Source organism: Oreochromis niloticus, linkage group LG16, assembly GCF_001858045.2.
Source record: "Oreochromis niloticus isolate F11D_XX linkage group LG16, O_niloticus_UMD_NMBU, whole genome shotgun sequence".
Lineage (NCBI taxonomy): Eukaryota > Metazoa > Chordata > Actinopteri > Cichliformes > Cichlidae > Oreochromis > Oreochromis niloticus.
Genome location: NC_031987.2, coordinates 7320567 through 7332792, shown reverse-complemented (window position 1 = coordinate 7332792; position 12226 = coordinate 7320567). Strand labels below are relative to the sequence as shown.

At 43.0% G+C, this 12226-nt stretch overlaps 2 protein-coding genes across 4 annotated transcripts; one reads left to right on the top strand and one right to left on the bottom strand.

Annotated features, from left to right (window-relative positions):
* Positions 1-626: 626 nt before the first annotated feature.
* On the bottom strand, positions 627-5601 carry lg16h2orf69 (linkage group 16 C2orf69 homolog). Of its 2 annotated transcripts, XM_005463335.4 has the most exons (4): positions 5423-5601; positions 4392-4666; positions 3494-3732; positions 627-3131 (listed from the first exon to the last, which is right to left on the bottom strand). In XM_005463335.4, exons 2-4 carry the CDS (start codon positions 4659-4661, stop codon positions 2654-2656), a joined length of 987 nt encoding a protein of 328 aa, XP_005463392.1. In that variant the 5' UTR covers positions 4662-4666; positions 5423-5601; the 3' UTR covers positions 627-2653. The 2 variants fall into 2 exon arrangements, with proteins under 2 accessions (XP_005463392.1, XP_003458424.2); XM_003458376.5 differs by lacking the exon at positions 5423-5601 and having other exon boundaries at positions 4392-4897.
* On the top strand, positions 5289-11245 carry ftcdnl1 (formiminotransferase cyclodeaminase N-terminal like 1). 2 transcript variants are annotated; one of them, XM_005463334.3, is made up of 7 exons: positions 5289-5469; positions 5756-5797; positions 6639-6773; positions 7048-7143; positions 7406-7561; positions 9256-9444; positions 10266-11245. In XM_005463334.3, exons 3-7 carry the CDS (start codon positions 6659-6661, stop codon positions 10700-10702), a joined length of 993 nt encoding a protein of 330 aa, XP_005463391.1. In that variant the 5' UTR covers positions 5289-5469; positions 5756-5797; positions 6639-6658; the 3' UTR covers positions 10703-11245. The 2 variants fall into 2 exon arrangements, with proteins under 2 accessions (XP_005463391.1, XP_003458425.1); XM_003458377.4 differs by lacking the exon at positions 5756-5797.
* The last annotated feature ends 981 nt before the right edge of the window (positions 11246-12226 follow it).

Genomic DNA, 12226 nt, shown 5'->3' with positions numbered 1-12226 from the left:
GGAACTACAAAAACTGATGACCTTTGTTCCATGTTAGAAGAATTGTTTCAGCTTTGTATTTTAATATTTACATACTTCATTGATTTGCTTCAAGAACTCCCACAGTGTGGACGTCCTGCTAATGAGATAGTCCAGACAGTAAGTTTCTTTGAGTGTTACAGCCACTTTATGACATTTTGACACCATGCAACATAAATAAAGATTATTTTAACTGATTCATACAGCGGTACAGAGTCTAAGAACAAAACCAATCAGAGCTGAGCCGAATAGATCTCCTTTAATAAAAGGTCAAATCCACTCTTCCTTTGGGCTCTCTGGGTTTTTTTAAACAGCACAACATACAGCGAGTAGTAAACACAATGGAATGCATCTGAAGTTACATTCAGCAGAACGACTCGCAGCCATCAGCAAAGTGCAAAGATGCTATTTAAGCTCATACAGAGATCATACAGATGGATGTACAGTGCATGCTGCCCTGCCAGCTACCAGAAGTCCTACAGGAATAATCCACTTCATTAATTGGACACAGCAAGCAGGTTTATAGATTTTTTTTGTCCTTCTCTCCACCTAGTGTCATAAAAACACATCACATCTGCCAGCATGAGATACATTCAGGTCCAAAAGTATCTGGACAGGGGGTCCATAGATGGTTTTGGAGATATTAGCTGTAAAGATGTCCACCTTCACCTAAATATCTACAGAACTAGATGGCACTCGCCTTCTAGTGTTTGAAACAACCAACAGCAACATCTGTTTCCGCTAATTAGACTCATCCAGTTTCTACCCGTTCTTTGGGTCTAAGTCACAGAAGCAGTGACCTAAACGGAGACCCCAAGGCCGCAGATCCTCGTTGTCCCACCCAAGCCAGCAGACATGATCTATCCAAGCAGTCATGGGTCTCAAAGTTATCCAGGACATCCATGACACCTCAACCAATGCCTTTAAATGCGGCAAAGCAGCTGCTCTACTCAGACACCCCTGAAAGCCCAAAGCCTTCAGAGGAAGCTCATTTCCACCTCTGGTGTCCTGGATCCCTTTCAGTCAGCATCCACAGCTTGTGGATGTAGGTGTAGATCATCAGCTCGCTCTTCACAAAAAACAGATCAGTACAGCATCCACATCACCAAACCCCACAGCCTCTGTTTTGATATTCTATTCATGAACGCTGTAAACAGAATCAGTGTCAAAGGTCAACCCTGAGGGAGTCTGGCTTATTGATGGAGAAGTGAACCAAGCTCTCGCTGCAGCACAGGCACCAAAGTGCTTTTAACAGTGTGCCTGATAGCCCGGAGTCCAGGGACACCCCCTACAGGTCACCCCAGCCAAACTTTCCCAGTCCACAAAACACATGTAGACTGGTCTGGAGAACTCCCACACACGCTCTCTGAGAAGAGGAGTCACGACCCACCTACTCAAAGATTCAAAAATATGATAGGTGAGTATCGAGTTCCATAATATTTAAAAGAAGGCAGACATCTGTACAGCTCACCCAAAGCAATTCAGGCCAGAGGAGAAGCACCCAACTGTCATCTACAGATTAATCACATGGTGTGATTCACATTTAATCAAAGCAAAAAACTAAAACTGCACCACTGCCCAAATACTAAAGCACCTGAGTGTACCTTCTTATTATTGCATTTTACTGAAAACAAAAACAAATCTGTGCAGATGGACATTTTTTTTCCTCCATGAAAACAAAATCTGATATTTTAAAAACATTTACAGTGAAATGTGAAAGTTTTTGGTTGTTCTTATAGTTATACCGAGTTTAAAAGTTGATTTCCAAACGTGATGACAGAGCTGACCTATGAGCCCCATGGTCTTCATCAGCAGAACATCCTGTGCTGATGAAGACCATGTGAAATGTGACGGCTCCAGAATATGTAGTGAACACACCTTGAAGTGACTGTGTGTCGGAATAAAAACGTACTGCAGCGATTTAAGAGGAGACGCTGCAGGCACTTTTTTTTTTTTAAACAGTCTGCGATTTACACACATAACTCGTTTCAAGATAATTAATCTTAATTAAGACTTTTTTTTATTTTTAAGTCAGTTTTTGGAACTTCAATGGCTTCAAAAAGTGAACAGTTCTGTTAGCCTGCAGTGTCTTATCTTAAAAATATAAATCTAAACTGCTTTTTTGTCCTTTTTCTGACTCGTCATTGGTGGAAATCCACCATCAGCATCAAACTGAAGGAATGAACTCAAACACTTTAAGTGTCTGCTTATTATTTCATTACAGTTAAAACACAATCAGCAGATATTCCCACTGATGACGTCCACCCAGACTCAGAGGGGAGCCTGGATTCTTAAACATTCATGTGTCTAAAATTAGCTCAACGCTAGTGCAGGTATAGAAAGAATGTAAGAAGCTTCTCTGCTGCAGCTAAACACGCAAACAAGTTGAGTTAGAGAAACTAACCGGATATTAACCAGCAGCTCGGCAGCAACATAAAGTCTGAGCAAATGGAAAAGCTTTCATTTAGCCTGAAGGACTTTCAGAGGAAGACAGTGCAGAACAGAGGAGCAGAGAAAAGCTCGTCCCACCTCAGGGTTGGCGCGTTTAACAAACCAGCATCCGACTCATCTGAGCCCTTAAATCTGAAGGTTTGAGATAAGACCAGCAATAAGACACACAGATCACGTAAAGCGCTCAAAACTCCTGGATGACCCTGAAGTGGTTCTCGATGGAGGGCGGCTCGTCCTTGAAGTGCAGCTTCTTGCTTGGACACGCCCCGAACTCCTCCAGAGTTTTGATGAAGTGTCCGTGCTCGCGGCCCACCCAGGCCCGCATCGGGTCACACACCTCGTAAGGGGTCACGTGGGCATGGATCGACACGCCGCTGGCGGCCAGCTCCTTAAGGACCTGCTTGTCCGTCACCCAGGTCTCACTGCCCCCCGGGTGGCCGCCGTCCAGCCAGAACATGTCAGAGATGTGCTTAACGAAGGGCGACATCTGCGGGTCAGCACGGGCCCCGGGCAACTCGTACACCATCTGGTTCAGGACCACGCAGCCTTTGCTGAAGCCCACCAGGGTCAGGGAGAAGCCTGAGGGGATGCTGTCAGCGCCGCCTTGTGGTTTGAGCGGGTCTGGCAGGCTGGCTCGCACCATGCCGTGGCTCAGCAGGGCCCTGTGGTCAGAAACGCTGCTCAGACTCAGAGAAAAGATCAAAATCATCTAGAAGAATTACAGTGGCATTTTCTTGTCCTTCACACCTTTTTTTGACCTGGTCATGTTTTCCAAAAACATAAAATTTAGAAAACTGGGAAAAGACATAGGGTGGTCTAAAGAGATGGAAACGCGTTCACCATTAAATTGCCCTTTTCTGTGGCATTCTCTGTGAGCTAGATGATTTAGCTTGCAGATGGTTTTTTTAAGCCTCTACACCTCTATCAATTTATTTTTAACTGATATACAGGCCGGATAAAATTTTGCCAAAGTAATCAAGTTAAATAATATCCCAATAAGACAAAATGAGCTCCAGTGACAAACCTGAGGTGGTGAAACGCTCCGGAGTCAGCAGAGTATGGCGAGTGCTCTGGAGCTCCGAACATGTTGCTCTCCACGAAGTTCTGGTAGCAGCTGAACTTGTGCAGGTACATGCGCGAAGCTCTCACCACCCACACGTGTCTGTCAGGGAAACGACGGCCCAGAGTGAAGGCGACCTGCTCCAGGCTCCAGGAGAGCCACTGGGCACCCTCAGGCTGCAGAGCCATCTCCTCCTGGAAGTTCTGAACAGACAGAAACGAGAAGTTTTACAACTGCTTTTTACAAAATAGAGGTCCTACATGACCTCAGAACAAGAGCAGCGCGGCTGAGCCCTGTCCTTTTTCCTGACCATTTTCAGGGCAATAAAGCCTGAAGCCGCATCATAAATGTCTCAGTGGAAGGAAAGGCTAAAGTATGCCAAACCAGTGGAAATCAGTGGCAACAGGTCTGATGGAGTGATAAGTCCTAATATTTGGTTCGAATCATCATCAGTGTGTACGGAAGAGATCAGGAGAGAGTTAGCACAGTGAGCGTCTATCTGTAAAACAAAGTGGAGGCTCTGTGGTGTTGGAGATCTTGGCAAAAGTGAACTGTCAGATTTTGATGCTCCATGAAATACCATGGGGAAAGGGTCTGATTGGCAACAGCTTCATTTTTCAGCATGACAATGATCCAAAACACCCTGCAGAGGCAGTAAAATCATACCTCGACAGAATCACACACCAATGGAGCACTATCAGCCATGGACTGGCCTCCCCACATTTTTATTTGGTTTATTCTTTCATTAAACAAATAAAGAAATAATTGACTGATTCCAACATTAAACACACAGTAATCGTATTAAGTGACTCATTTCGCCATGGTAGCCATGTCCACCTGAGACCTTCTCCATCACTCTCACCTGAATATCCCCGTGGAAAAACACCACGTGCCGGTTGTTGCTCTTCTCATGCTCCTCCGGGTCAGGCCGCAGGAGCAGCAGGTCGTTCACTCGGTTGGGGAGGTTCCCGGGCACCGCGGGCAGCCTCTGCAGCTTCTGCAGCGAGGTTCCCGACAGCGCATCCCGGCTTGCCGAGGCGTGCAGCCCCCGGAGCTCGGAGGGTGACGTCGTCATCGCTTTGGCTGCAGTTATTAAAGTCAGGCCCAGTACTGCTGCTCGTTCGGCTAGCATGGACTCTAAAATAAGAAAATGAGCAGGCGTTTTTCCTCATCCGCGCACTCGCTCCATGCTGCTGTCAGTTAGCATCACATTATCAGCAGCTAGCGCCAAACCGGGCCACACAGCCTTATTATACACAAACTACACGGCGTCTACAACCGCTGTCCGCCTCACATTATGACACCTGCGGAATAAACGTCCAAGATTTACTTCACTGTCACAGTTTTAGAGTCTCCTTTTGTCCACAAAGAGGCGCTGTTTATCAAAAACAAACGCACCGAAATAACAAACGACTGCAGTGACAGGAAACGTACGCGCTACTGCGCATGTGTTCTGTTTTCTCGTCGGTAGGAATCGGATGAGTCCCTCCTTTGTATTTCCGTTTTCGTCCGCGCCGTTTAACGACGCGAAGAGAAGAACAAAACGATCGTAAAAACAACACGTTTGTGCTGAGCAACGTGAACTGTCATCGATGTGAACCGAGGAGATTTATACATATAAAACAAACATTAAAATTGAACTGATTAAACCACTAATTAAAAAAATTCTCGAATGTTTTCATAATTTTATGCAATTTGTATTATTTTCCAAAAATTATAAGTAGGTAACGGCATGTCCAGAAAAAATATTTACACCCCAATATTTAAAAAATAAACACGAGGACTGCACACACATAAACACATCTCAAAGTGTCTATGGTTGGGATCGGGGTGGAACCATCTTGTGCTGAGACTTCCAAAGTTTAGCTGAACACATAAAATGAACGTGTTTACCTTTCCGTGGATCTTGACGTGAGTGGGTTCCCAGCGGCTGCGCTAAAGTGAGTGCAAAGAGAGTGTTTTTCCGCAGAAATCAGTTTATATTGCCCTTTTTCCTTATAAACGCTGCACATACTCCAAGTGTGCCACTGACATGTTTGGTTCCGCCTGCATAACACAGCAAAATAGTTTACACCATGCTGGACTTTGTACATGTTCTACAGCTGTGCAAACAGATGTGCAGACACAATGGATAAACCATTGCACCACCACTCGGTTTAATAATTCCCATAAGCTGCACTGAATAATTATATGACTGATAATTAACCATTTAAACTAATCTATCAGGTCATTCTGCACATAAGAAGAGTTCCATTCATCTGCTGAAAGGTAACTTAAGCTTTTAAACACACTGTGCTGCAGCTTATATTTACTGGAGAACCTTTCATAGCCCATGTACTTATTCTGTTGCTGCTTGACTATCCATGTTACACCTAGAATTGCATTAAAAGTCAAAAGTATTATGTCACTGCTTTATTTTTTGATGGGATGAAGATGCAGCTCTCTGAACTGTACTAGTTGAAACAGTTGAAATAAAAACAGTATTTCCTGAACTTCTCACAGGAATGAGCTCAAAGAAGTGGGTGCAACAGCAAAAACATGGGGAAAATGTCACCTGGTGCTTTGATACATGCTGGGATAATTACAGATTTTATGTAACTAATGCAGCCATTTTTAGCTTAAAGATAATTTTTTGTGAATTGCTCAGCTGGGACTAATCATTTTTTCATGTACTAACAGTTTGTACCACAACATGGTACAGCATGTAAGTACAAAAAGTACCTTTATTGGAAAACTGTGGAATTTTTAAACTTACTATTTTGGGGGACTTAAATTATAAAAACAAACAAAGAAAAAAAAAACGTTTAAGGGCAGAAGTGTTGATCATACGTCATACCAACTGTCAAGCACAGTGGTGGAGGGTTGGCCTGAGTTGACCATGAACTATTTTGTATACCAAAGTAATCTAGAGTGAAAAGTGAGGCCATCTGTCTGACAGATACAGTTGGTCATCTGAAACTGGTAAATAATGTTAAGGAGTTTTAAAATGTTCTCATATATGAACCCTTGGAATTGAAAGAATATGGACTTTCTTTTTCCCATGATTGTATTTTATTGGTTACACATTCAAATTTTCATCTAATGAGTGGCTGCATTTCTACTTTCCCAGTTCTGCTTACCTGATAAAGCATGGCCACGAGCTCTTTGGGCAGGAGACTGGTGGCGTGTCTCCTCAATGTTTCTGAAGCTCGCAGGAAGGATCTGGTGGAGACGGTGGCCAAGGCAGCTTTGTACAACACTGAAGGTGAGTTCAAGGTACCAGTGAAAAGAAAGTTTGGATTTCAACACGAGCTAACTGCTGGTAAACTACTTACAGCCTCAGTTTGAAGGGTAAGCCACTATATAAACCCAACTCTTAGCTGTAAAATCACTGACTGCACGCAGTTATGTCATCCATGATGGCGCCAGATGATAATCAGATAACCACCCTACTCTAAGCACTAAATTTGCCCTTTACCTGTAAAATATAACCTGTTATTAGACATTTATTCACATGTATTGTCTTTATTGTGCTTCAGGTGTGAGGCATGAGGGGACCACAGTGTTAAACATCTTTAATGATTATGACTACAACCGCTCTGTCATCACTATTGTGGCCAGCATCGACTCGATCAGTAAGTACTCCTTATATTTGTTCTTCTAACATGTTCCATATTCACTCTCTTGCTCCTGAGAGATGGAAGATTGGGTTCAGCTCCAGCTTCCAATCCTTTAATAAGCTTTGTGAGGGATTTAAAGACATATACAAAAAAAACAGTAAGAACCTTTTTTTAACAAGGATCACAGAGAAACACTGGTCCGAAACACGACAGTCTAACAGTGAAAGCAGTCAAAGTTTGCAGCTTTTATTTGGTGGTGTTTTTTAATGTTTTCCAGGGGAGGCGATCCTGTGTGCGTGTGAGAAGGCGTGCGGGTTGATTGACATGCAAACTCATACAGGAGTCCATCCATGCATGGGCGCTGTTGACCTCATACCCATCTACCCACTGGGGGAGGAGGTGAGGGCAGAGGACTGTACTAAAGAGGCACTCGGTATGTGTTTTACAGTGTTAATGTAGCCCTAAAATCACAGTACCCTCCTTAAATACCCCGCCATCGAATGAAGTGTTCATTCAAACTAATTATTGTTTGACTAACCTTTTGAGTTTCTCTGTTATTTCCCCCTAAAAATTTCCGCTACTACTCATACTTTTAGCTAATAATTCCTGTGTTTATTAACCCTTTAATATTCAACTGCTAACCCTACTTTCATTCATAGTTTTTGTTTTGCTGTTTCAATTAATCCATACTTTTATCGTATGTTTTTAATTGCTATCCATACTTGTAGTAAGCTTGTAGTTTCAAATATTTATGTTTAGCTAACATCATTTAATTATGTTTTTAGCTAATAATTTCAACTGTTAGCTTGGTATTCTTTTAGCTAAGTATTTAAAACTTTTTATTCATAATTATTAGCCATTTAAAACATTTGCCTGTCATGGTAAGCTTACAATTTTATTTGTTAGTATACATTTTAAGACGACATTTTCAACTGCTAGCCCTTTAACCTAATTTTTATTTAGCTATTTCAAAAGTTAATCTACACTTTTAGCTTACTGTTTCAACAAACTGTTAGCGATACTTTAGTTGGATATTTCCGCCCTTCATTATAATTTTAAAAAGCGATTCCAATTATTTGCAGACAGCACATTTTTGGCTAATGACTTTAACTGCTAGCCTTGCTTTTTTAGCTAGTGGTTTAGCTAAAAAAAGGTTTCCATACTGTTAGCCAGGTAAGCTGTTAGCCAGGTAAGCTATTTCAACAGTTATCCAGTATATTTGTTTATAATTTGAATTTGTTTATTATATGAAAACTTCTCAAAGGTTTAGTTGTTATTTTATAAATTCAAGCCTTCTCCCTTTCTTTCCAGTCATTATTTAACTATTTATTTATCTACCTATTTAAATCATTTATATATTTGATTTACCCTGTTGCTACTGCTTATGTATTACTTTAATTTACAGCTAACTTTTCCAGTAAAATCTTTTAAGAGCTACTTGTTATTGCATTTTTTTAAGATTAGTTGAACACAACTTCCCACATAACCCTAAAATACTATCTAACATGTACCCCTGGTTGGGAATCACAGCTATATTTTAAATCCTCACTGGCTGTCAGTGCTCGTAATTTATTTTTAGTTCTTTAGACAGATATCACGTGTGACTTAAAATAAATTCTCAGTGTGTGTTCACAGACATATTCAGCAGGGTGTATGTAGTTTTTATTATTCTTCAGTACATTTTCTGTCATGAGCTCATCCACCGTGTCTCTACAAGCATGTCTCACCTGCTTGTAGCTGATGATGTGACGTCTTTTCTATTTTCTTGTGCTGTTGATTACTTTTACAGTTTACCAGCTGACTTCGCAGCCATGTGTCTGTCTGATAATGAGCAATAACTCAACACTTTGCCCTCATGCCTGCAGACTGCACTCTGTATGCTAATCTGTGTGGTGTGATTGAAAAATGGTAATTGGCCAACCCACTAACGAGCCCTGTATTCATGCATGCATGTAATAAGCGGCCCATGTGTCCGTATTTTCCATCCGTCTGAATTACATTCCCGCAGGTGTCTTTTGGTCCATCATGGTCTTTGCACCTTTGTGTTTCTGAATTTGTGTGCACGTGATGACGTGCGCTCCATATGCCAGTCAGCTGAAATGTGTCTGTGCTCTTGCTCGAGCTCAGCTGTGGCTCAGGGACTTACTGAGAGGGTCCAGGGCACCAGCGCCTTCCTGTTTGGCTGGGCGGACTTCCCTTTACAGCGAGGGCTGGCGCACAGGAGGAAGGAGATGGGCTGGTTCAAGAAGACGCCGGACCTGCGGGCGATCAGGGCCGACGTGGGGCCGCAGCCACAGAAACGATTCGGTCTCACAGGTGAGCCAGAGGTAGCAGGCAGTGAAGGTTAGATTGTATCTTTGGTGTGATTACACAACACAGGTGACTTTGTCTGTGTTTGTTTCTTAGTCTGACCACAGGCTGTCTCCCTCCTCTATTCTGACCTTTGAAAGGAAAAATCTGAAAAGTTCACACAGCTAAAAAAATAGCAGTGACGTGTTACCAGATAAAAAAAAGTCAGGCCGCTGAACCTATTAGCACATTCTGAATCTAACTAAAAGGTGTTAAGCACCAGATTCACACAGCCGAGGTATCCTGTTGTTGCCTTTGCAACATTTAGTCTCTATTATAAGCACTGCTGGATTTGTAAAGAAAAAAATAATTTAACTGAAGCAAACAGAGCAGGAGATCGAGGATTCATAGCGTTCTGGAGAATATCCGGTGAGCTTCGTGTACCAAAGAAGTCGTCACTATCTGAGAAAAATGACTGTCAGCCAGTTGCCCTCACTTCACATCTGATACAGAGCTGGAGAGACTAGTCCTGGCTCACCTGAGACCACCTGACAGACATGTAGTCAGTATGTGAGACTGGGCAGTGCTCTGTCTGACACGGGGGACTGTGCTGTGTCCATTCCTCGTCAGCTTTCAGTACAGCTTCTGCCATCACAGAAACACTCTGACCATTCTTTAGGGCTGAGGACTGCAGAGCACTAGTAGAACAATCTGTTTCTGAATGTGAATAAGACTTCAGAAGGAAGAGGATGGCTATGCAAGTTTTGTCTCACTAATAAAAATCAGCAAAAAATGTCTTTATTGATTTAAAGGAGCTCATTTAGTTCCGATTGTCTGATCTCCTGCAGGTGTCGGGGCCAGTCCCTACGTCATGAACTGCAATGTCACCATTGACACCCAGGACGTCTCTTTGGGCTGCAGCATCGCCAAAGCCATCAGGGAGTCGACGCTGGGAGGCCTGCCTGGGGTGCAGGTGCTGGCCCTACCACACCAGGGCGCTGTGGAAATCGCTTGTAATGTGGAAAGCGTGAAGGGGAACCTGCCAGATCACCTCACCGCAGGTGAACCCTGGCCGTCTTTCAGCATCGGCGGCGAGTCGTACTGTCATGCTCCGGCTTCCCTCATCACGGCGAGGGTCGCTGAGCTGGCAGGGAGACAGGGGGTCAGCATGAAGGGCACGGCCTTGGTGGGGTTCACCCCCCGTGATTGCAGGGGCCTAGCAGAGTATGCTCTGTCTCAGGGGATTGCCGAGTTCTGGAAAGAGCAGCGCAGGATCCGCATGTGAAAACAAAAACTAAAGTCGATAATTTGTGATAGATTCCGCCTCCGTTACCATGGAAACTGACTGTTATTGAGCCCTCAGGTACCACCGCTGGTGCTTTATGTTCTACCGCTGCACAAATACAGTTTACAGCATCAATAGTTTTTCTATTTGAAGTAATGTTTGAGTCAGGAGGTCTTCACTTTCAAGTTTCTCAGATTTAGATTTATGAACCTCTGTGTTACCCCATAGCAGGACGAACCCCTGATATAGCAATATATCATATTCCTCTCCCTACTGTGATATGTCATCAATACACTAAACTTTATTAATAATACATGAGGCATTCTGGTGCATCATCTCCTCCCAGTTTGACCTACAGAGTCACTATTTTGTGACTCCTCGCTGTGGTGCCTGTTAAATAAATGAGAAAAAAAGTCAGTTAGAAAAACTGTGAAAAAATAAATAAACTCACTGAGGGAAACTGAAACATTGAGTGATGACTGATGAGTTTGTGTGATTACCTTTAGACTAAAAACATCACATTTAATAAAAAGTTTAACAGTTGATGCTTTTCTTTTGGTATTTTTTTCACAAATTCGCATAGAGTGCGGTGGAGTTGGAATGACGGATAGGGTCAAAGGTGAGGGTGCTCTGAGCTCCTTCTTTGCAGAGGTGATGGACAGGTCACTAGTGTCTGTGGACTGTGACATTGCCAGACGACACACAAAGTTGGAGAGACAAGGCTGAGATGGTTTGGACAAAGGATGCTGAGGATGGAGCTGCCAGGCAGGAGAAGAAGGCGAAAACCTCAGAGAAGATTCATGGATGTAGTGAAGGAGGGCATGCGGATGGTTGGTGGATCAGAGGAGTATGATAGGAATACTGCAGTGACCCCTAAAAGGGATTCACCAAAAGAAGAAGAAGACATACAATTAAGTAATTTCATAAGTAGATTTTAAATCAACCAAAGAGTATATGATTGAACTGCAGACTGTGAACTTTAATTCAACGAGTTTGACAGGAGTGTTGAACCGTTTATGAGTTACTGCCATTTTTATACTTTCGGTGGGGTTTTTTTTTCCAAGAGTCTGTGTAGAATAACACACCTGACCTCTGAATGCCTTCCTGCTTTGGGAGTATTTAGTTCAGAGTATCTGAACTTGCCAAAGAGTGAAAATGGTGACATTTTGAGCGTGTCGCTCTCCAGAGTGAAATCGGAGACAGCGCTCTCCACATGCATGTGTGTCATTTCCTGTTTGGAGCAAATAGGACGCTTGTGTTTACTGATGAGTCTCTGCTGATGAGTCTTTTCCCATCATTTTTTCTGCCATGCGTGACTCTGTGGGAGAGTCGCCATCTGTGTGAGAAACGGCTATTTTTGTCCCGCGCCCGTTTAAAGCCTGCCGAGTTTTCTGTCCTTTCGTTAAATTTTTCAGACCTCCTGCTGCACGGGATTAACCCTTTAATGACAAATCTGGCCAGAGGACAGGTCAAGAATTAACTGGGGCGAAATGATTCCTGTCATTTTTACATAATGCACTGAAT

Excerpts from the sequence above, each read along its gene's own strand:
- lg16h2orf69 (XM_005463335.4), bottom strand. The coding sequence starts at position 4,661 with ATGCTAGCCGAACGAGCAGCAGTACTGGGCCTGACTTTAATAACTGCA. Across the intron at positions 3,733-4,391 it reads TTTTCCACGGGGATATTCAG|AACTTCCAGGAGGAGATGGC; the intron begins GTGAGAGTGATG and ends CTGTCTGTTCAG. Across the intron at positions 3,132-3,493 it reads GGAGCGTTTCACCACCTCAG|GGCCCTGCTGAGCCACGGCA; the intron begins GTTTGTCACTGG and ends TTCTGACCACAG.
- ftcdnl1 (XM_003458377.4), top strand. The coding sequence starts at position 6,659 with ATGGCCACGAGCTCTTTGGGCAGGAGACTGGTGGCGTGTCTCCTCAAT. Across the intron at positions 6,774-7,047 it reads AGCTTTGTACAACACTGAAG|GTGTGAGGCATGAGGGGACC; the intron begins GTGAGTTCAAGG and ends ATTGTGCTTCAG. Across the intron at positions 7,562-9,255 it reads CTGTACTAAAGAGGCACTCG|CTGTGGCTCAGGGACTTACT; the intron begins GTATGTGTTTTA and ends GCTCGAGCTCAG.